The 24,876-nt window shown below is 33.7% G+C and overlaps 1 protein-coding gene across 4 annotated transcripts in view; it reads right to left on the bottom strand.

The window, feature by feature from the left end:
• The window catches only part of r (carbamoyl-phosphate synthetase 2, aspartate transcarbamylase, and dihydroorotase rudimentary), a 271,962-nt gene that overhangs the window by 8,295 nt on the left and 238,791 nt on the right, over window positions 1-24,876 (bottom strand). For all 4 annotated transcript variants that reach the window (XM_076473756.1, XM_076473755.1, XM_076473753.1 and 1 more), the window contains exons 40-44: window positions 24,368-24,438; window positions 23,393-23,518; window positions 14,233-14,388; window positions 6,351-6,452; window positions 226-320 (exon numbers count right to left, since the gene is read on the bottom strand). In XM_076473756.1, the coding sequence (XP_076329871.1) occupies window positions 226-320; window positions 6,351-6,452; window positions 14,233-14,388; window positions 23,393-23,518; window positions 24,368-24,438 (550 nt within the window). The remainder of the gene's footprint in view (window positions 1-225; window positions 321-6,350; window positions 6,453-14,232; window positions 14,389-23,392; window positions 23,519-24,367; window positions 24,439-24,876) is intronic.

Raw genomic sequence — 24,876 nt, 5'->3', positions numbered from 1 at the left:
GCTTATTACTTATAAATCCTTTGGTTTTGTTTTTATTACTGATGGAAAAAAATCAACATATCTCATTACTTGTTTCTCTTAGAAGCTTATGTTTATATAATGTTTCATGAAAAGTACCAAAATGGAAATAACTACTAAACAGTTCTTATAAATAAGTAATATACATTCAAGAGCAGTATTAAAAACATTTTACCAACTTAAAACAGCATTAACATTTAACTTTACCTTATTTCATTTAATCGAGGTAAAGGATGCATTACAACCATCCGTTGCTTTGCTCTTGTCATAAGTTGAGGGGTGACAGTGAAGTATCCACAGCACTAAAAAATTAACAGAATAAATAGTGACATTAGGTGACAAAATATTCCAGGCTTTAGAATTTACTGTTGGATTTACTTTTTAACATAGGCAAAAGAAGGTTTAATACTGTAGATGTGGTTCAAAACAATTTATTTTAAACCATGAACAGGTTAATCAATAAGTACAGCAAACTAATTATTGTTATGAAATGTCACACTTTCATATATACGTCATTGTGTTGGGTATTATTGCCATTTTACAAAATGACACTGAAGATGCAAGGGGCAATAATTATAAATATGACAGTCTAAAATAATTATTTGAGAGTCAAGTAAGTAGAAAATACCATTATCAAGATCACTGTGTCTGTAATATTTTCCTAACTATGGTTATGGTAAGAACTCCAGAGCTCTACTAGTAAAACCTAAGGGGTAATGTAATATGCATCGGTGAACCCTTAAGAACAGTGCTCTGAAAACAGTGAAATAGATGAACCAAGTTCCCTAAGTTGTTAAGAGCAAATCAATCATGATTTATTCAATCCAATGATAGGCAAGGATGAGCAGTTTACTCATGACAGTCCAGGAGTAGTGGTCCAGCACAGTATGATAATACCACCTGATGGCTCTTAGATGCTCTTATGGAACACTTCATTTCTATAGTACCTGTTGAAACCAGTAATTAGACAGGGAAAACTTTGATGCTAGTGCTGAATTAAATTGATAAAAATACATCTGCCTTGGCAACACTTGCACAGAGTGGGATCCTACGAAAAATGAGGTAAGGGATTATGGAAAGGAGAGAGACATGAGAAGAAGAAAAAAAATACTCATTCCTCCTTATTATCTAGCAGACATGGTTAAAACGACTACAGAGGGAAGGCAAAAATCTCCATAAGAAGGAATTATCAGATTGTGTAAATAATGTGAGAGAAAAGTATTAGGAAAAGTCCACATACCAGCCTGCACAATGTTGTCCAGCAGGCAATTTAATTGAACAGCTAAAGACATAGAAATGTGGCAAACCTGTGATTTACATAAACTTCTTCCCCTGTAAAGACATTCCAGAGTAAGTAATATAGATCAACTTGCAAAAGCCATCTCATCTAGGTAATCAAAGGAAAATTGCAGGAAATCAAAGGATACAAATGAATAAAGAGCCTATTTCTAGCATTTTGAAGGCAGTCAGTGGGAGCCATGTAATATTTCAGGGTCTTTATAGGACATAACAAATTACCAGAGTCTGAGTTGTTGCAGAGATAAGAAATAGCCAGTAAATGAACTGATGAGATTGATCCCCTTCTATAGTTGTCATAGTCTTAGGATGAAAGGACCTATCAATAACGAAGAGACTTGTACACATGCAATAAAAAATACACTTTAAGGGAAAGGTGGTACACTGTACATGAGGCTAAAGTGTTGAATGGATATTGAGACAAAGCAGTAATACTATTTTAATATTCCAGTTAGGTGATTTTTAAGATCTATTGGAACAAATGATGTGAAATACTTTCCAAAATTTATAATACCACAAAGTAGATCAGGCTACTTTACATAAAGAAACAGTAGACAGAGCTAGACATTTGTCAAAACTGAGGTAAAAAAATGAGATATGGTGAACACATTTGGGTGAATTGACTTCAGTGTTCTCATGAGACACCAATGGTGATAAGTGTGTCATTTCCTCTGATAAATGGCGATTGTGGGTCTATGGATAGATTGAGACAAATATAAGGCAACTTTAGAAGTTAAACCTCAAAACCATGCAAGGAACCAAATAACTTCTATGCATGCATTTTGAGCTTCAGAATGTCTGAATGAGGTTGCTGGAACAGAGATGGCCAAAGAGGAAGTGGCAGAGGTTGACACTCTTGAAGATACTGAAGAAGAGGAAACCAGGGCTGGCTCAGCTGATATGGGGCTTCCGACAGTACTCAATAAGGAGTATCAAACCATAACCAGAACACTGGGTAACAGATAAATCAGGGGGAAAGCATAGAGGTGCAATCCTATCAACTCTTGATTGAATGCATCTATTGCTAAAGCCCAAGGGAACCAAAATGCTTGTCGTTGAGAGTTTCAGTGAGTGGCAAACTGAAGTCACAAATGAGAGCAAATTAACTGGAAAATTTCACACTGTAGCATCCAATTGATCAGGAGAATTCAGTAGGGGCTTATACAAATTATCTGTTATTAAGTTCATCACCACCTGAACATGGCAAGCCAGGAGGCTGATATGATGGGAATGATCTCAGTAGAGAATATCTAAAGTATGAAAACATAGGTCCAGAAAACAAATGCCTCCTTGATGGGAAATGTAAGATACCACCATGATATTGTCTGAATAAATCATGACTATTTTCCCCTTCAGTAGAGCTTGACTTTGACCAATTACCCATTGTAGAACAAGAAGTTCTAAACTTCTGATGTGAAAGATATGTTATCCATCCATATATCCCGTAATTCCTGATTGTTGAGAAATGCACCCAATCTCCAAAGTAAGACACCTGTGAACAGCTGACACTTCAGACATGTGGGCAGTACAGGAAGACTGAATGTAGTTTGTCTTCCAATCAATCATTATTCAAGAAGACTTGTAGATCCAGTGGATTGCAATTCATGATCCATTGGTCAGGGAGCAATCACTGAAGGGATTACAAGTGTACTCATTCCAAATAAATAAGAATAACAAGAGGTGTCCAAGAGAGAACCATCTGCAAAGTAAGCAAAGGAAACAAAAGAGCCTAACTACTTGTTTCACAGCCTGGAGCCCAATTTAAATACATGTTAAAAAGGATCCCCAGATGAATAATGTATTGAATCAGCAAGAGAATGGATTTCTCAACTCTGATATTAAAGCTACTCATAGTGGCTTCTGAAAAGAAACTCTGAGTGTGCTGTTCTACCAACTGATGAGATGGTGCCAGAAGTAACCAGTAATCTGTATAATAGCACATGTGTAGGCTCAAAGAAGATATATAGTGTGTATGCTAGGTCAAAGGGCAGAGCCCTGAATTGCAGAATCTCATCCCTGTGCACAAAATATAGATAGCATTAGAATGACTTCACTATGGCAATGTGGAGATACGCACTGGCAACATCAAACTTTGTCATTTACAGACCCGGTAAAAACAAATTGTAGGTTGAGAAAGGATTCCATCATAAATCTGGGAGAATTTAAGAATTGGTTTAGCAAAGAAATATGAACGAGTAATGTAACTTTCCTGTCTTCTTGAGCACAATAAGTAAATAAGAATAAAATCCCAGGAGAATAGTATCAATTCTCTCTTCTGTCTCCCAGACCAACAACTTTCTGATAGTCCTGAAATAAAGATATATACTATGCAAATCTGATGGGAGTGGAAATACCCTAGGCTGGAAGGAAAATAAAAGTGTAAATATGACATGAATGATCAACCCTGATACCAGAACTTAGAGTACCCATAGATCTGTGGTAAAGGAATTCTAGATGTCCAGAATGGTGTAATCATTCTCCCACAGACCCCAGCAGCATAGGGTAGTCACTCATAATGTTGAGGCTAGTCTGCCTGACCAGAGGAGCCTTTAAGATAAGGATGGAATCTGTTCTAGTAACAAAAGAAAGTCAAGAGACTAACAATGACAAGGAAGAATACAAATGTGGGACATCAATCCCTGATTCCAATGGTTCTGGAATGCATAAAAGCATCAAGGAATAAAGGAAAAGAGCCTTACATAACTCACAGAGAGTAACAGAAGATAGACAAACTCCATCCAGCAAGGGTATCCCTACCCAATAAGTTCCAACAACATACAAGCCAAGAAATCAAAGAATGAGTAGAAGCTGACAGTCTTACTAAGGTAAAAGTCAGCAATGGACACAATTCACCAACAAATTGATGTGGGGAATACTGAGAGGCTTCTGACAAAATTTGGAAAGAAGATAAACATCTAAAAAGAGTAGTGAGGGTCAGGCAAGCCTTAGAAATTTGTGATCTCTTAAAAGAGATCACATGTTCCAGTCTGGAACTCCACATGTCCAAAAGAGGATCAAGTCTTTGGGAATCTAATCCTGGTGGTAGTAAGTCAAAGCATGCTGTTCCAGTAAATATGGAAGACAAGGCATAGATAGCTATCCCATCATGTAACTGAGTGGTAAACATCCCAGCATGAACAGAAATATCAGGTGAAAGAAGAAAACCCAAACTCGGACTTTTCCACCATCAAAAAAGGAGCAGACTCAAAGACAACTGGAAAAACCCCAAAATATCACAAACCTAATTGACTAATGGAAGAAAGGGAGCATGAGATGGCTGAGGCCTTGTAAGAAGCCAATCTAGTAAATGAAGGCACCAGAAAAAGCTAGTCCAATTTCTCCCTAGAATGTCTTGGATGATCAGCAAAATCAGCCTAAAAACCTCTTGGACCAAATATATAGCTCCATCTCACAATGACTCGGATCATAGACAGCTTCAACTGAAAGTGACCCCTCAGCCTTGACTGTTCAGAGATGCTCGATAACATGTGTGAAATAGGGGAAGTCTGATTAGCCTGAAATTTGTGTGTCAAAGATCAAATTATATATATTTTTTGATTTATTAAAATACAATTGCATGGAAATCAACTAGGTGACACAAAAATCACAACCTAGGACATAAACTATTGTATCACTTCTTTAGAGAAGCAAGTATGTAAAAGCTTTGTCAGAAAAAAGTTATAACATTATTTGAATGAAGTGCTTATAGTACATCAGGAAAGAGGGCACAATGACACAGGTAGAGAGTAACGCGAAGAAAATATTGTCAAGGGCAATTAAGTGGGGTATAAAAGACTGGAGCAAGCAATAAAAAATCAAACATTTTCTTTGATGGGCAAAGATGAAACCTTGGAGGTCAAGAAATGGCTATAACTGTCATAGGAGGTTAAGTATGTTTTGGAAAAGGCTATTAACATTAAGTACAGGATGTGGAAAGAGGCCACATTAAGAAACAGATGTTGGCATAACAGTATCCTTTGGAGAAATTAACACTTTGGATTAAGAATATTTCAGTAGGATGTTCCTTAATGGTAGAAGGGTGTTGCTAAGAGCAACACAACAGCAAAATACTAAAACACTACCTATAAAATGTAGCTGTTGATATTTAAGTACATTACTGCAATCAAAGAATGAAAACAACACAAAGTGGTTAGGTGATTAACATACCAAATGTAGAAGATTATGAACTGGTAACTTACTTTCTATTAAGATAAATATTACATGAAATACAAGCTTTTGACCTTGTTTGTTTAAATCTGTTAGCTTCTTTTTTTTTTATAATAAGGAAAAGAAATTCAAGCAATATTTTTGACTCAATGCTATAAAATCCTAGGAAAGAAAAATAACAGTTTTCCATTTGAATTTGGATGTAATGTTAGAAACATTCAGTTGCATGGTGTTAAACAATATAAGCATTTCATTAAAAGAAATAACATGAACCAAAATAACCAATGCTATTAATAAGCTACAAAATAAGAAGTTGAGAATGATGCTTCATAAGGTTGGTTTGAAATTGAAAGACATCTTCTATGGTCACAAGATGAGTTAAGGGAAACTTTTGCTACTTGTAGATTATGCCATTGTCCATAAGCTTATCAAAGAGAAGCTAGAAGCAACAAGAACTTAACTTCTAATTTATTTTATATTTTCCAAAAAATATACAATTCTGAGAATAACAGCTGTATTGTTATTCTTCCTATATAATCATAAGATCCCACAAAATATAGTGTATAAAATTACTTTACTGTTTTGGACAATATTTGGCAAATTACCTTTCTTTTTTCACTTTTATGTAAATCAAGCAGTTTAGGTAAGTAAAGGCAATACAGGTTTCAATACATAAAAGGCTTTCCTTTTATCAAAGTAACAACAATAACTAACAAGTATAAAGCTACAAATATAATATTCAGATCTATTTCTCCTATTTCAGAATTTATTATTATCGTTATTACTTTAAATATTTTGCTTTCAAATTGCAAAAAAAACATGAGTTATACATTTCTACCTTATCCTTATAATAATAGAAATTGCTCTACCTTCTCATATTCTTCCAAGTTTGTAAAACGTTCTTTTTGAATCCTAGTAATGTATAGAACATCTGTATCTTGCAGTGCTTCTTCAAGGGTAGAAACTTCCTCCTGAGATAGTGAATTATCAATTCATAGAAAGTTGCTCCAAATTCTCATTTATATACTATTATACAGAAAATTACAATACTAGTTAAAGAAGAAATTAAAAAATAGTTAATAAGGATTGTAGAATATTACAACTTATTATAAAGTGCTAATTGTATAACTACATTAAATGACCAGAATGTCTAAATCTTAAACTTTACTTGAAAATCCATTAAGTGAAAGCTAGAAACACTACTGGTTTGAAAAATAAATGGCTTATAGCATTAAAAATGTTGTAATAAATTAGACTTGAACTATTTCATAGCTAACATTTAAGGTGTCCACTGTAAAAAAACAAGTACAAAACTTGTGAAGTAAATGCTGTGAAATTTTACAAATGTGTAAAAAGCAAAGGACAGATGCAAAGTCCAATTTGGAAGTTTAAGAAAAATAAATATTAATATTTCGTCATAACTAACAGCAAATGGCAGTCACCTTATTATTCAATTCTGAAGAAAAATATCCTATTGCTTTTAGACTTAACATTAGAATATAAACAAGGACAGAATAAAGCATCAATAATTATCTGGGAATGACAATATGGAACATAATAGAAACACTGAAGAGAGAACTTGCAACAAAAGGAAATGACTGCACTTGGAAACTGCAATTAAAATATTTTATACAAGAAGTTTAATACTAAAGAAGTTTAAATTATATTTTATGTCTAGTGATATACATTCATCTATGATGAAGCTTACCTTGTATTTCATACCTTAATAATTTTGAAAACAAAAGATATTCCAGCTGTTACTAGGAAATAAATGACATACTCTTGGCCTTTTATTCCATGAATAACAACTGCTATAAAAGATGAAGTTTCTATTTCTAAACATGAAAAGACAATACTTGTCTCTAAAGAAGTTTAAATTATATTTTATGTCTAGTGATATACGTGTTATGTTTTATGTCTAAATATGAAGTAATAGATACTTATCTAAAATGATGTTTACATTATGTTCATGGGAGCCTGAAGAAAGGGGCATTTCCCAAAAAACTGCATGTAATTTGATGTAAACTTAATTTCATAGTTAAACTAAAAATATTTAGCAATTTTTATTAACCTATTCACTGCAGCTGGCATGAATATTTCCCAGTGTTCCCACCCCTCACACTGCAACTGGGAGAAATGTTTCCCATTGTCAATACTATTTATGCCTTTCTCTACTAGGTCCAGTTTATCATCTTGTCTATCATCACTAGATGGAGAGCTACAATTCCCTTGTGTCATTACCTCTTCATCTTCATGCATTTGAACACCAGTTGACTAACTTCCACTATTTTCTAAGCTATCCAAGTCAAGTATATTGAGCATATTTACCTAGTGATATGGGTTAGTTACTACTCACTACTCTAGTGACGTGGGTATAACTGGCATACAGTTGTTATACATTCCACCAAGAAGAATACTGAGGGAAACCATTAGGTGGAATGCCAATAAAATTTTTCCAATTCATTTCACTCCCATACATCAACCACAGTAACTTTGAATGGAAAACATTTATCTCAGTTGCAGTGTGAAAGGGTGAGACCACTGGGAAATATTAGTTTTGGCTGCAGTGAAATGGTTAAAACTATAAATTTGTGTTTAAGCCCACATAACAAATATTATTTTAGTCTATTGACTTACAATGCGAAAGCTGATCCTCTACATACATATTTTGCCCCCCACTTGAAAACATTCCTGTGAGGACACATGATTAGATTCTATACCTAAATATAAAGTGACACATTATCTTTGATGAAGTTTACACTGTTTTTTATAGGTAAATATGAAATGACATACACTCATCTAGGATGATGTATACATTATGTTTTATATTTAAATATGAAGCCACACTGTTTTATAGGGCCACAGATTCTTTACAGTAGGTCTATGTGACTTGTTGGTGATAAATTTGTACAAGAAATGGACTGTATACAATTAACTTCTTTTAAAATTATATATTCAATAATATATAAGTCAAGCATACAAACAAAAATCTGTTACATTACTGGCTATCACAGTTGTATCCAGAATCTTAAGTAACTGTCTCTTCTTCATCAAAACTTGCATAGGTGGGTTCAACTAACTTAGAATACCATTTAACAAGACAAATTATTCTCCTCTATTCTGTTATCACAATATAATTAGTGGTAAATTCACTTACTTTACCCCATGGATTACCACAGTTGTATGTAGAATTTAAATAATTCTCTTTTACATGAAAAATCCACACAGGCTGGTTCAGTTATTTTAAAACTCAATTACTAAGATGAATTATTCTTCTCTTCACTGTTTCTTACAATATGATTTGCAATTATAACACTTTAAAAGTTGCTACTGTATGGCTAAAGTTAAAAACAAAGACTATATCTCACGAATTTTGTCTTATAATTACTTTCACAAATGTACTTTAACTTGTTGTATCTGCACACATTTATAAAATGTGAGAGAAAAGTCAAGAAATATCTAGCCCTATAGTGACAGCAATATTACAAAAGCCTAGTACAACAATTAAAATGCACAGACATTGTAAGACTCATACAGGGTTACTTAAAAAACTTTTCATAACTACCATATGAAAATAATTAAGATTTAACAATTATTATGAAATCTAAATAATCAATAAATAATAACTCACTAAATAAGAACTCTTAACCTAGACAGTCTTATATATCCAACAATAAAACCATCTTAAAGAAAAATACTTAAAATATCTTTTTTATACTATATACAAAGACAGTTTTCAGTTCATACATAAATCTACTAACACCCTCTGTACCAATATTTTACAGACCCCTTGATCATTTCAGTGTGGAATCCATAATTCTTTAGGTACAACACTCACTTAATGTCTCTGCAATGGTGATTTTGCACCTCTGAATATGTACAAGTGGTTGGTGGTCTGTCTGTATGATAAACTTCTTCCTGTATAGACAGTTCTGGAACTTCCAGATAGCAAATATGATGGCTAGACACTCTTATTTGATAAAAAATAGTTATTATTACTAATCAATAGCTTTTAACTTATGTACATTACTGGAAACAGTCCATCTTCATGTTTTTGTAGGAATGCTGCTCCAATTCCAATGTGTGAATCATCAGCCTGAATGATGAATGGTTTATTAAATTCTTGCATTGTGAGGACTCGTAAATTTACAAACAAATTCTTTACTTCTTGAATGCCATCTGCTGTTGTTATTCTCATTTCACCTAGTTGGGTAGGTTTTTCTCAGTTCAGATAATGATGCATCAACTTCAGCATAGTTTGGGATGAACTTCCTGAAGTTATCTGCTAACTCAAGGAAAGATCTAACTTGCTGCTTGGTTGTTGGAACTGGTAAATCTTGTATGCAGGTTAGCTTCTCTTATTCCATGGCTATATGTTGGTTGTCCACCTTGTATTCAACAAACTACAGTACAGGATAGCTGATGTAGCACTTAGATAGTCTAATAGTCAGACCTTCTGCCCTCACTTGTCTGAACAGTTTTCTAAGTTTCCTCATGTGGTATTACCATCTGACTGTGTGTATCAGGATCTCATCCACATAATGCTTTATGTTGCTGGTATTGCACAAGATATTTCTCCTCATGCAGTTGAATGGTGCTTCTGAATTAACTAACCTGAACATGCATCCTTTTAAACTGATAACATTCAGCTCATGTTACAAAGGTTGCCTTTTCTTCAGATCTAATCTTCGTTGGCATCTATAAGTAGCCTTTAGGGTCAGTCTTGGTAAAGAACCTGGTTCAGCCTAGTTTTGCCATGATAATCTCTGGGTTGCCCATAGGTTCAGAATCAAACTTCACCATAAGGCTAAGTTTCCAGAAGATTATGCAGAATCAGTTTGATCAACCCCTCTTATTCAAGATTACTACTGGTGAACAGTAGTGATCATCAAGCTGGAATTATCAAGCTTTTAACATTGCTAGGCCTCTCTTTGCATAGAGCATTGGGTAGGATTTCACCTTGATGGGATCCTTAGTCATGGTGTTGATCTTGTACTACACAAAGTCTGTCTTGCCTGACCGATCTGTGAAGACATTTGCATACTGGCACAGTAGATCTCATAAATATTTTTTCTACTTGAAAGTCAGTTCTTCACTGATGTTGATGTCTTTGTGTGTCTCATCTATATTAAATAGTCTTCGGTCTAGTAGATCTTCATCTTTGATGACAAAGTTATTGTCTTCTGGTTTTGCATCTACGACAAATACATCTGCAACATCCAGCTGTTTCTCAATAACTTTATCCATTATGTCTTCTATTTTGAGGTACCTCTTTGACAGATTGACATGGTAGATATTGGCTTTCCTATCTGTTGGTAACTTCTTGTTCTTCAAAAGGTTGAGCTACTGAGGTTGTTGTTTTCTGTTGGTAGCAGAAATAAGACTTCTGTCCCATCTTGAAATGTTGATTCTTGGTCTCCTTGTTATAGAAGTACTTCTGACTGTCTTGAGCTGCATCTAAACTTTCTTGAGTGAGTTGAAAGGTCTCTTCCAGTTGGTTTTTGAAGCCCAACATGAATTGATTCATGCTCCTCACTTCTGAAACTTTTTCTTCTGTCCACAGTTCTTTCAGTATCTGCATCGTATCTCATACCATTCTTCTGTACAGCAATTTGATGAGTGAAAAACCTATATTTACTTTTGGGACTTCTTAATAATCAAATAATACTGCCTGCAGGTACCTGTCCCAGTCACATGGTCTCTTTTGCTACATCTTCTTCAGCATGCTCTTTAAGACTACTGACTTTCTCACAAGGTCCTTTACATATAGGATTTTATGGGGTGGTAAAGAGTTGCCTAGTATTGATAAGTCTGCAAACTGCTTGCATTATTTCTGAAGTAAAATGGGTTTTCTGTCACTCAGAACTTCTTTCAGAAAGCAAACCCTGCAGAACAATTCCAAGTGGGATTCTGCTACTCTCTCTTAGGCAGTGCTACATAATCAACTGCTATCAGCTCAAACTAGTGGTCTTGTCCAAAACAGGCACTAGTAGTCCAATCAAGATCACAGTTCTTCCATGAGAGGTGCCTCAACCAGTTGCTCCTTGGCTACCTACTTTCTAGGTGGAGTCTTTTGGCAGATATCACACAATCTGCAAAATCTGTTCACAACCCTGATGTCCCCCAGTCAATGGAAGTTGCTGGTGATTCTCTCTGCGCCTTCTTTGCTCCGAGATATCCTCCAACAATTGACTCATGAGCAAGTTTCATCACTTGCATCTAATATTCTGTTGATACTATGACATGTTTAACTATCACAGGATAACTGCCTTGATAGATCCAGTACAGCACTCCCTTCTCTTACTCCATTTCCACCTGTGTTTTTTTATCTTGTGCTCAATTTTCTCCCAAGCACTGTCCCAAAGGTTTTGATGCAAAGGGTCTTTCTTTTGTGTTTACTTCAGTTTCTGAAGACATACATTTGGGATGTTGCCTTTTGATACTTGCAGGAACTTGACTTATTTGCTTTTCTTTTCTTGTGTTCTACAGGTGACTGAAGACACACCACCCATCTTCTTTCTGTCTGTTTTCTCCAAACTGGTTCTGCCTGGTATATTTTCATTCACCACATCATAGATGGATACCTTCATACACATGGCCTCATGATATTCTGCATAGAATGGAGTGTCAATTTTTATTCTTGCTATGAAAGACTTTCTCACTGTCCCTCCCATCAATCAGCAGACAAAGATATGATATGTCTTGCCTGCCATCAGATACTAGACTTGTTCTTTCTACTGCACTACTGCACCCAGCTTCTTGTAGGACCTTAACTTTCTTGTCCCTGATATAGCTTTCACCTACTGGCATATTATGATTTCTTGGTACCTCTCAATGTGTGTTACATATTCCAACCAGCACTGCTGACCTATTTACTAAATTCAGCTAACCATTTATCATACACTGATTAATCATGAAAATAGAACTTCCTTCTTCTGGTGAAACTGATGGATTGTCTCTATTTTGTTTATTCTTGCAACAGCATCCATGGTGATAATCACTCTTTTTCTTGTTTCTTGCCAGCATCATCTTTCTAGGTAGCTTTAGCTGCTTTATGGTGATATTTCTGCTGTTGTTGTTGATGTAGACTCATTTGCAATGTGGCATATTTCATAACAAATATAATGTATCTTCTCTTACTTTTGGTGGACCCCTGATTTGGGTCAGTCACCAGTGATTTAGACTTTCATTGATTATTCTTTGACTTGCTAATATTACTCCTTCCATGGGCTCCCATTTACTATTCTGCTAGCTTGATCATCTCATCAACATCTTTTGGTGTTCTCTCCTTTTGGAACAGACATGTCATTTGAGTATGTGATCATAAATTGTTCATGTATTAGTGGATAAGCCTGTCCCTTAAAACTATTTTCACATTTGGCCATGTCAGTCCATCTTGTGAAGCATTACCATAGATGTGACATGAACTGAAATACAGTTTGACCAGAATCACATTTGACTTCTCTGTGCTTCCAATGAAAATGTTCTTTAGTAAGTTCATAGCATTTCAGCAAGGCCACTTTTAACATTTCACAGTCCATGGCATCTTCTGATATCAGACCTGTGCAGCAGGCTGAGCCAGACTGCCCAGTCATCTTTGTCCCAGTTCTGACTTGAGGCAAATTTTTCATATCTCTTCAGGAGAGCATCCATGTCACCTTTCTGGTCATCAAATTTGGGCAGCTGGCCATCAGCCTGGCCATTTTGGGTCCTTCCTCTTTTGTTGGGTGAGCTATTTCCTGTCTCTTACTCTCCTTTTCTGTTTCCTTTCATTTTTCTTTCTCAATTTGTGCTCCTATTCTTTCTATTTCAAGTCTTTCTTTCTCACTTTCTACTTTTTGGCCTTCTCTTTCTTTCTCTCGTCTCTGTTGATGTTCTTTTCTCTTTCTCTAGATTTTATTGTTTAACAAATTCTTGTAGATCAATGTCTTTTTAGTCCAAGACTCTCACCACTCTAGTCATTTATCAAAATCAATCAACTTGGTTATACAGCATGATTTTAATCTATTTACTGTTTTCACCACCACTTGAATTGTGCATAAGTAGGCCAACTTCCCCTGTTGTTGACATCCTGTTATACCATTATTTATCACTGTATAATCCTGGCTGACTCATCAATGTTAGTTATATAGGAACACAAGTTCTTTATGGTAGGAGTCTATGGCTTGTTGGCAATAAATTTGAACAAAAAATAGACAGCACATAATCCACTTGTATTAAAATAATATATTCCAAACAAGTCAAATGTATGTATATATACAAAATTTGTTACACTATTGGTTATCACAGTTATGTTCAGAACTTTCAATGATTGTCTCTTTTTCAACAAAGTTCACATAATTGGGTTCAATTAACCAGACATATGTGTTTTGTGATGTTAAAATTACCATAGGTGTCTACATATCTTTTAAATATCAGTTACACTGGAACAAATGTAACAATTTATTTCATGTTGCTCCTTATTATTTTCAATTTTGGAATAATAAAACAACAGTTTTCTAGACTTTATATAAAAAATTATTATAATTAGTTTAACTCTGATGTGGTTCGGTTTCAGGAGGATAGTCAATGTTTTTCAAAACTGCAATTATTTTCTTGTATTTGGAGGAAGTGTATATGGAGTTTTTTCTTAATTTGAAGCAGTGTAACCTTATTACAAATATACTAAAAATCCTAGAAAAAATATAGGATTTCAAAATAAAGTTCTAATTTGTATCTCTGTTAACTGAAGGAACTATTAAAAATACTTACTTGTATAATTCCGAATGAGGCTACATAGTTCACTATGTCCTGTGACATCTTCAGTCCTGGTGGGCTTACATATCTCAATGTGACTTTATAATGAGTCAACATTCTTGCCAGAGAATGCACAGTTCGACCATGTTTCAAATCTCCCACTAAAGTTATCTAGAGATGATAAAACAACAGAGTAAAATATTCACCTAAAAATTTTATTTTTCAGTTACTGTTATTTTTTAAACCTAACATTATTTACATTTAAAGAAAGTTATGCAATATGCATGGATGAGTTTTTGTGTACAATACTAATTTACCTTACAAAACTTTGAATTAACTGATTCATTTTCCATACATGAAGCTTAGTAACTATAAGAAGTATTGTAAAAGGATTGGTTATACATTTTAGGTTGCCAGAAGTTCCTCCTTGTTTTATCTTGGTTACCATAAAGGTTTTTTTCCTTTTTCCCCTAGTTAATATGAATATTTTCCTTGGTCTCCTTTGGTTAATATGATTTTTAAAAATTGTTTGTAGCTAATGTAAAACTGTTTTGTGTAGTTACTATAAAGCTTTTCCTTGCTTTTTGTATTTTATACAAAGTTTCTTCTTGTCTTTCCATTGTTAATATAAAGGCTTTTTTTTTGTTCTTCCTGTTTAATATAAACAGGAATGTGAGTGAGCAATGTGGAAATTTGAGAAAAAGTAGCCTGGGATTTAGGGACTTTAGCATATTACCACCTTCCAATCACCACAAATGTTTTTCCTTGAATCTGATCCTTGATATGTAAAATGTTAAGTAGGACCACACAACACCTGTAAGATTTTTCTCCTAATTTACTAACCCCCCCCCTCCAAATAACATAAAACATTCAGATTCAGATGTTATACCAAAATAAATCTTATGGTACATAACTAGATTATTTAAAAATCAGCCATCTCATCTTGCCTACTGTGAAATCAGTTACCATTTGATTTAGTGGACACTAAGACAAATATAAAATATGTTTAAATACAGTTGTCCTAACTTTCCAAACTTTCAGTTAACAGTTTTATTCCACAGATTGTGTTACCTTCAGGTAAACTCTTTACCCTTCCCCCACAAACAAAGTAAATAAATTCTATAATGGAAGGTTTTGCAAGATAAATGTCTAAGCAATTGCGAATTTCTCTGGAACTGAATTTAAAAGAAAGAGACTTGGTACAAAAGTATAAAAACAAAATGAAACAATCTTTATTGAAACTCACAAGCACAATAAAAAAATGTGTGTATAGAATGAAGGAAGCATATATTTCACATACAGCTTTTTCATTAAACTCCCCTAAAATGTATAGGATGTTTCATGAGAATTAATTAACTTCTAGGAAAGCACTATAAGCAAATGACAAACTTTATAACATAAGGAATGTTATCACCTTGAATTATCACCTGACCTACTGTTGGAGAAATAGCTGTCAATCTTCGAACACAAGGTGTAGCTTTATAGCAATACATAAAATGAACAATAACAGCTAGAAAGAAACCAATCAAATTACTTTATTACTATCTGACAATATGCTATGCAAAACTGTAAATACCCAGAATAAACAAAGTTTTTTGAAAAATTCCATATGAAAATAATAAGATAGAGAACACATGGTATGACTGCATACTACAAACAATGTCAGAAAAAGTCCCTTAGCAATGTCTCAAACAAATATCACTATTATAACCATACTCATATTACAAATGTTGTTCCTAACTACTATTCCAACAATATCTGTATTACAGCGTTGTTTTTAGATAAAGTACTATTCCAACAATACCTATATTACAAATGTTGCTCCTAGAATCAACAATACTTATATTACAAATATTGTTCCCAAGTTTGAGAAAAGTGATGAAAAGTTGCAGAGAGGGGTAACTGACAGTGGTTATTTATGATGATACATCTTAAGGTAGCATGCACTGTGAGCCAGGTAGGTCAGATTTCAGTGCACCTAGACAGATTCCTTAGAAGCAACAATACACAAAATATGAATAGCAGATTATATCTGTTGCTCTACCCCTCTTGATCTACTAGGGGAGTGGTTGCTATCCTGTGCAAAGTGTATCCTGGATAAGCCAAGACTTTAAATAAAAGGAAAACGTTTTGTTACTGTGCAAACCAGAACATTTTGTTTGACCAAGTTTGAGCAATGATGCCATTACTATGGCAATAATCACTTGGACAACTACAAGCAGGAGTTTAGCAAAATGAAAGAACTGAAATCGCTAGGGAAAAGCCAAAGCTTGTGTTGAAACATTCATTAATGAGAAATGAAATGAAGAAGGAAGTAGCAAGTTAAAATAAATTATGCCTCCATCTTTCAAGGATTCGATAAAGGTAAATTTTGAATGTTGTCTTTAGTAGTTTCACCATTTAGCCACTTCAAATTCTTACATTCAAAAACAAATAACAGTAACTGATAATAAATTTATTTTTATTTTTCAAATCATATCAAAAGAGTTCAGTACTCAAAGAACCAGTCTTTTAGCTTCTTCCGTAAATAAGGTATTTTGTCCTTACTTTAAATTCAGCATAAAGTCTTACCTCTTTCACATAACAAATTACTAATTGTTCTCCCATATTTCAGATATATAAATCTCTAAATGTTATGGAGCTCAAGTAACTGTTTGTTAGACTAATTCCAGTATGATCACAGAGGATATTTTTAATGCTTGCTCAACCTTTGCACAATGGGCTCATGTATTTTATACATCCTTGTAACCACCATGTTATCATGGTTATTTACATATTATAATTCTGAAAGTCCTAATTTTATCTTCAAACAATTTTGTAAGTTTCAGTAAACATTAAAACTTTTTTGTAGTAAAAAAAATCAGAATTTTTAATTAAGTATTTTTTATTAAATTTTCTCTGTAATTATTTGGAGTCAAAAGTTTGACAGCTCCAAGCACAAAGTCATTTTTATGTTAAGATTAAAAATACTTTTTTTTTATCTAAAAATAGTAAACTTTTATTTGGATAATTCCTACAATTTCTTAACAAATATCAAATGTTTTTTATTTTTCTTTATTTATAATTTGTCTGTTATTTTATATACTATAATCTACATGGGGTCAGTCAATGTGAATATCCTCATAATCATTGTGCAATAATTAGGGCTAAATCTAAATCACCCTTTTTTCATTCTGGAATGACCACAAATTGTAGCAGAAAAGAACAATTGTTTAACCAAAATAGCTTAAAGCCTGTGACAAAATATATCTTTTTATACTTAATTTCACTGTTTTATTGCCCTTCAAACCATGTGAAATTAATAATCCTGTAACACAAACTGTAAATCACTCAGTGAACACGCAGTTCATATTACTGCACTGAATTATGTAATCATTACCTCATGAATAATTATTATGATTCTTTACCTTTATTTTACCTTTATCTCAAAAGTTCTTAACTTTTATATTTTAGTTCAGTTTTTAATAATAGATAGAGAATACACATAAAAACGGGAAAAATAGTAATTAATTTGGTATTTCTCTCTTTTTTTCTTGCTGTGGACTGTCAATGAAGTTTAAGCCTACATTTGTATAATGATAGTACTACTACACTAAATAATTTAATCAGATAATGCATCTAAGAACAAAAAATAATGATACAAAAAGTATATAATGCTCTGTAACTATCATAATTTTCCAGGCTTTTTAACTATGCATGAAAGGCCATTAAAAACTCAACTAAGCTATGGTTCCCACAAGAAAAAAATTCAAACTGAATGGTAAGATAGACAATACCCTGTAGAAAAAAAAACACAATGTAATCTAATATAACATTTGATATATTAAAACTTTGGTTTTCTGATAGTTATGAACATTATAGTATTACACAACAATGAGAACTACCGGTAATTTGTGAAAGAGAAGATTTGACAGATGAGCATGAGAAGTGAGTCTGGAGCATGAGAAGTGAGTCTGGAGCATGAGAAGTGAGTCTGAGCATGAGAAGTGAGTCTGATTTTCTAAGGTTATGGCTAAAAAAAAAAAAGGATTAAAGACCATAGAAATGATGTTTTGTCTGAGTAATATCAATACCATAGTATGTTTGTAGGTTTGTTTGTTTTTTTTAATTTTGCACAAAGCTACTCAAGGGCTATCTGTGCTAGCCATCCCTAATTTAGCAGTGTAAGACTAGAGAGAAGGTAGCTAGTCATCACTATCCACCAACAACTCTTGGGCTACTCTTTTACCAACGAATAGTGAGGTTGATCATGACATTATAATGCTTCCATGGCTGAAAGGTGAAATATGTTTGGTGTGACAGGGATTCGAATCTGTGATCCTCAGATTACAAGTCGAATGCCTTAACCCACCTGGCCATGCTGGGCCCATCATAGTATGTAATTTATGTTAAATTCTGCACTTCTTAGAGGGGTGGTAAATAAAGTGAAGAGAGCAACATAGAAAACAAATATTTCTAAATTAAAAATGTACTTCCAATAATACTTATCATTACTGGCACTTATTATAGCTATTACATGACTACCAGGAGTTCTTCTTTGCCCATCTAAGAATCAGTCTGATAATTTTTCACTTACTCCAGTCTTTTTACACTTTACTCACCTGCCCTTGGCAGTATTTGTCTCTTAATACCACCCACCTATATCAATTCATCCTCAATCTTGAAAATGTATATAAGCACTTCATTCAGATAATTTTGTCACTTTTTTCAAGACTGACACCATTCCAGTCTCCAACACTGGCTCTTATTGGGGAGAAAGGGCAAGAGAGCATCAGCTAAGGTACGTATAAACAGAAATACATTTTAAATTTAGGAAAATGTCAACTTTCAAAATATATTTACCTCTGTTGACACTTACAGCCAGAATCCCACAATGAGAATGTAACGAGGTCAGTGAGCAAACTATTCAGACAGAAAGTGTTTGCATAAATCATGCATGTAGCAAGATAAGACTGGTGCCTGAGTGTAAGAACCACACTATATCTAGAACAGGTGCATTCTTCACCCTAAACTTAGTCACTCTATTAAGGGTGGAATTGTACATGAGTAATCATCACTATATGCCAGCCCCAACAAGATATCTAAGGTTCCATTATTTGGTGTTGGAATTTAGAGGTCTTGATCCCTATATCTCACACCTATGGCTAATGAAATTGAACCACAACTTTACATGTATATATATTATTAATTGAATCTCAACCTGCAGCCATAGAGTGATGTGTTCCAAACCACTGGAATCATGACAAACAGTACACAATACAGAAAGACAAACCTTCTCCTTCCATGGCTTCAAATGGTAGAATTTTGGATACCTTGATGAAACTTTGTAGAATGAATGGCAACTGCCAATTGTTGGGACACAAGTGTAGAACACGACGTTTAAAAGTCTTCTACCTTTTTTCTTTAGGTCAATTTGTGTGTAGGTGTTGTCAGATTTTTATAGTGTCCTGGTGGATTGTGGAGAGTGTGTTATGATTGGTTGAATTATCACTGTTTCTGATTGGAGGAGAGGTTTCCTGTAGATTCAACCAATGGCAGCCACAGATCACTCACCTCTAATCTGGAAATCTCTTTTAAGTGAAGGTTTAATAGTGTTAATATAAAATGATTCTTTGATTTTTTTTGTCTTCCAGAATTTATCTGTGTCAATGATTTTAGTTTTCTCCCAGTTTATTCTGTGTCCAGTTGATGTGGCGTGCTCTGCAATGGCTGAAGTTTGTGTTTTCATTAGTCTTGTACTATCTTTATGTTCTTTTATTCTTGTCATGAGTTTTCTTCCTGTTTCTCCAATGTATGTATCATTGCAGGAACATGGAATTTCATAGATGAAATTTTTCAGATTCTCTTTGGTAGATCACTGTTTGTATTTTACCAGAATAAACCTTAAGGTATTGTAGGATTTCCACCAGACTTCTATCTTGAATTTTTTGACTGTGCATTTGAATATTTCACTGAAATGTTGTAGGTATGGTAGGTAAATGGTGGTAGCAATGATGACTTTCTGATCTTTTCTTTCTGTCGTGGTCTTCTTCAAGGAGGTTCTGATGAAGGAGGAGGTGTAACCATTCTGTTTAAAACTCTATGATCTTTTGGCCTTCTGCTTCAATGGATGTCTTATCGCAAATGTTTTCTGCTCTCTTGTTTAGGCATTGGATCATACTGCATTTTATTGAGGTTGGATGATAGGACTGGAAGTGTAGGTATCTGTTCATGTGGGTGGGTTTTCTGTATACAGTTGTGGTGATTTGTCTTGTTTGTTTGCTAATGAGTATGTCAAAAAATGGTATATCGTTTTGTTCCTCTAGTTCCATAGTGAACTGGATTCTTTTGTCTACAGAATTGAAATGTTTTAAGAAGGTGGTACGTTTTCATGACTGTAGGGACAAATAATAAAGGTGCCATTGACATAATGTCTATAGAAACTTGGTTTTATAGGTGTGGATGATAGGGTTCTTTCTTCACAATCTTCCATGAAACTGTCTGCTAAGATTGGAGAGATTGGTGATCCCATGGCTTGACCATCTGTTTGTCTCAGAATTCTTCGTTGTATTGGAAATAGGTTGATTGTAGGTAATGGTTATTAGTTCCACTATAGCATCTATTTTCATATCTGTTCTGTTTGGTAGAGAGTTGTCATTCAGCATTCATTGTTTGGTGATGTGAAGGGTTTCTGAGGTTGGAACATTGGTAAATAGATCTGTGTCTTCAAACTTGGATTTGATATGTAGTTTTTTAGTTGTCCTATGAGATCTGTCAAGTTTTGAATGTGATGTTCTGTGTTTCTTCGTAGTGAAGATAAGATAGGTACTAGGAAAGTAGCCAGTTGATGGCAAGGTGAGTTTTAAGCACTGACGATAGGCCTTTGAGGTATATTAGGTTTGTGTACCTTAGGTAGTCCGTAGAACTGAGGAGGGAAATTATCCTTAAATCTTACGTCTTTGGCTAGTTTTTCATTGATTAAGACTTGTTTCTTTGGTTTATTCAGCATTCTATTGATGAGTCTCTCTGTCCTTTCTGTAGGATCCCTTACTCAATCAAAGGAACAGAACTCATCTGGTCTGGAATTATGAACATTTATCCTCACTCATCAACAAAGTCAGAAAGGAGCATTCTAGTTGCTCCCAGAATTATGGGAAGGATGTGGAACTATTGTATTCATCCAAGGATCCAGGATGGGACCAATTTGCATATGGACCCCTGCCATGAACAATTTACTGAACCAAAATTTGCCTTCAAAGAGAACTCAGAATAAGTGTTAACATCAAACATTTCAAAAGGCATTAGTGCAGGCAACATAGCTTTCAAGACCCTCACTGAACATGACCAAGATCAAAATATGATCTTGGTAACATCAGTATTCCTGGTTGTTGGTATAAGTAACCCATACCTGAAGCAACGCATTTGTAGAGAGAATGGAAGTCTGGATGACAAGATGGCAGTAGAGGAACCCAAATCATAGTAGTGTCCTGACTTAATAATCATATAATGTCAAAGAATGATCCCCACTATGAAAACTGCAAAAACCACCAAATAGGTGTATATGATTCTTGATCACTTGGAAAATGGTAGGATCACTTGTGTTCTTGTTCCAAAGACATGAAGGATTCAAGTGATTCCCACATTCCCAGAAGACAAAGAATCATCTATGCACACAACAGAATGAGCCAATATCACACGAAAAACAATTATAGGAACAGCAATGTCCTTTCCTTAGTGAAGAGACCAGAGTTACATGGTTTGTCTCTATATTTCCAAGTCTTAGATGATTTTGCCAAAGATATTAGATAAGGGAGAGAAATAAGTTCTGTAAGGACAAATAACAAAGTGGAATTTGGTTGCAGTCTGATGGAATAGTTCACTTGTTGCTGGAAGATCCCACATGTACCTATCGAGTTAACAGAACTACTGTTGAAAGTAAATCTACTAAACGTATTGAGCAATTGTAAAAACTGCGTACATAATTCAGTGTTTCCGACTCTAAACATTGAGTTCTCTGCACTTATCGAGTAGCTCCAAGGACATGATCTGACTCCAGAAGATGATGACAGTAATCCGGAGTCTACAAGAAGTTTGCTGCAAGATCTCGTTCTACGTATACTATTTCTGATGTAGTTTAACAGTGTTTTACTTAAGATTCAATAATGTACAATGAAAAAGAGTGAAGAATACTAACTGTAGTAAAAAATAGAATTTATAATGCTTACAGTGGAACTACTGAAAGATGTCTTACAATTATTGATACAGTTTTACAGATTATGATTGAGAGAATTTCTTGTGTTAATTTAGTTGATAACTTAACTAATGATACCTGTGTTATTAAACATACCAGGAGGTCTTATTAATGAACATCTATATTTTTCAAAGTGAAGAATTCAATAATTTAGAGTTAGTGTTGTTTTAAGATAACCTTGAGAGTTTCGATATAAATGAATCATTCAACAGTATATAAATAAACAAATTATTTGATTTGTATTCAGTGGTCTCTGTGTGAGTTTCTTATTCCACACATAAACTACCTCAAATTGATGGATATTGTGCTCCACTCATGATAGTTTTACCCAAATTCCAAATAAATTTCTTTTTAACGAGCATAAAGCTGAACCCAATGATCAAGCTTATGGGCTACCTACACATAAGTGAAGTATATGGAAAGGGACAAATCATAAAAGATTATCCAGAAAGAGATTGTAAGGCTAAAGTCATTTCACATGTGACAAACTAATACTCAAAACAAATCAAACAAACAAGGTATTCCAGTAGATTATTTCTGACTGTTGAGAGATAAATTCTGAAAAATTCATAAGATTAAGTAGGAGCTACCTCAAGGTTAGCAGCATGCAAACATCTAAGGCAGATGCATGGGTAAGATAGCTTGTGCATGCATAGGTGTGAAGCTGTTTGGCCAGAGAAGCAGTTGTTATCCATTATGGCAGCATTTTAACAAACCTTGTGTGAGAGAAATGCATAACTATAAGAATAATGTGTTGTAGAAAATATTGCTTTACATAGATTTATGTGTGTTTTAACAAAATTGGTTTGGAAATATTTTAACCAACACAATTTTTTTTTTCACATTGTGGTAATGGTAATAAAAGTATAAGTTAGTTTTTGTTTTAGATATGCAAACTGGCTGAACAAACACCATAAAAATCTTGTATCAATAGAAAGCTCTTACAATTAATCCATTTACTGTTCCTATTTCTTCTCTTATGGTGAAAATGTCCAAAAGTGCCTGAGTAGGATGTTCCCCAATTCCATCACCAGCATTGATCACTGGCTTTCTACACATAGCTGCAGCTCGCTATGACAAAAAAAAAAGAACCTTAATTAATTCACGATAGAAATACAATTCATGTCAGCTTACAGTATCTACAGTATACTGAGATAAGTAACAGTATAAATCATTAACAGTAGTTACTTCACCACACATTTAAATTCACTGTATATTTTATACACTATCTAACATGATTTTAAAATTACACTTGTTTTATTGTACTAATATTTATCCAAAAGTTTAATTTTACTACAAAAACAAATATAACAGGTGAAGCAGAGAACTTACAGTAATAACTTTCAAAATCATTTGATTTTATTAACTGAATTCATTTAAATTGTAATAACCTTTACAATGAAGGGAAAGTTAATATTACTGAGAATAAAATAAAGTTTGTTTTAATTAAATCCACAGGACCAGCAAGTCAGTTTTTTTGCATAATTCATAAAGATAATTTGCAAAAGAAATTAACATGAAGATAAAAATGGTCATGACAAGTATGATATCAGATAGGTTGCATTAGGATTAGTGGAAAGAGAACATAAAGGATGGGATGGCAATTATAATGTTGTGGATAAAAAAAAAAAAAAGACTAAGGATAGAATTTTGTGGTGGTACTTTTACACTTTTGTAAAGTATTTGATAAAATCCAAACCCTAACCAAAAATATAGCTATGTGCATAAAGCATTTAATATTATCAGTTCAACAAATTTTTCTCTAATTGAAATTCATATAAATATGAAACAATTATTTTTTACAACCTACATAAAACAGTTCTTTTCATAACAGATAAGCTGTCAAAATGTTAAATTGCTCAAACTAAAAAAAAAAATATCAATGCTGGAATTAACAAAAAGATCAAAGTATCTACATACAGAAACAGCGTCATGCTCAGGATGTCTCAAGACAATAACATCACTATATCCAGACATCACAGAGATAGTATCTGTAAAACATTAGTTTCATTAAAAAACTACATCAGTATGATGTTGTATGATTTGCATCAGCTTTCAGGTCTATAATGCAGCAGAAATCCTTATACAAGTAATATAAAAACACTACAAATATAATGTAAAATGTAAAATTTTTGTTTGGATTGATTCATACAACTTTTATAATAGTAATGTTATACTGTAAGATGAATGCAATAATTATTTGATATGAGTGATATGTATAACAAACTTGTGTATGTGTAAGAATAATTAGAATAAATCCTTTATTCTTACTCCTATACTATAATAACTTTTTAACTGTACATTATGTTCCAATAAACACTGCTGTTGAAGATAATAAATGTACTCTTTAGTATTTTTAATTATTAAAAAATAGTAATTATCAGCTGCATTATACACAACTGTTTTCTATATAAACACACTTATTAACA

This window comes from Tachypleus tridentatus, chromosome 12 (genome assembly GCF_004210375.1).
Source record: "Tachypleus tridentatus isolate NWPU-2018 chromosome 12, ASM421037v1, whole genome shotgun sequence".
NCBI lineage: Eukaryota > Metazoa > Arthropoda > Merostomata > Xiphosura > Limulidae > Tachypleus > Tachypleus tridentatus.
Note: the sequence above shows the minus strand (reverse complement) of the source record. Positions and strands in the feature narration are given on the sequence as shown.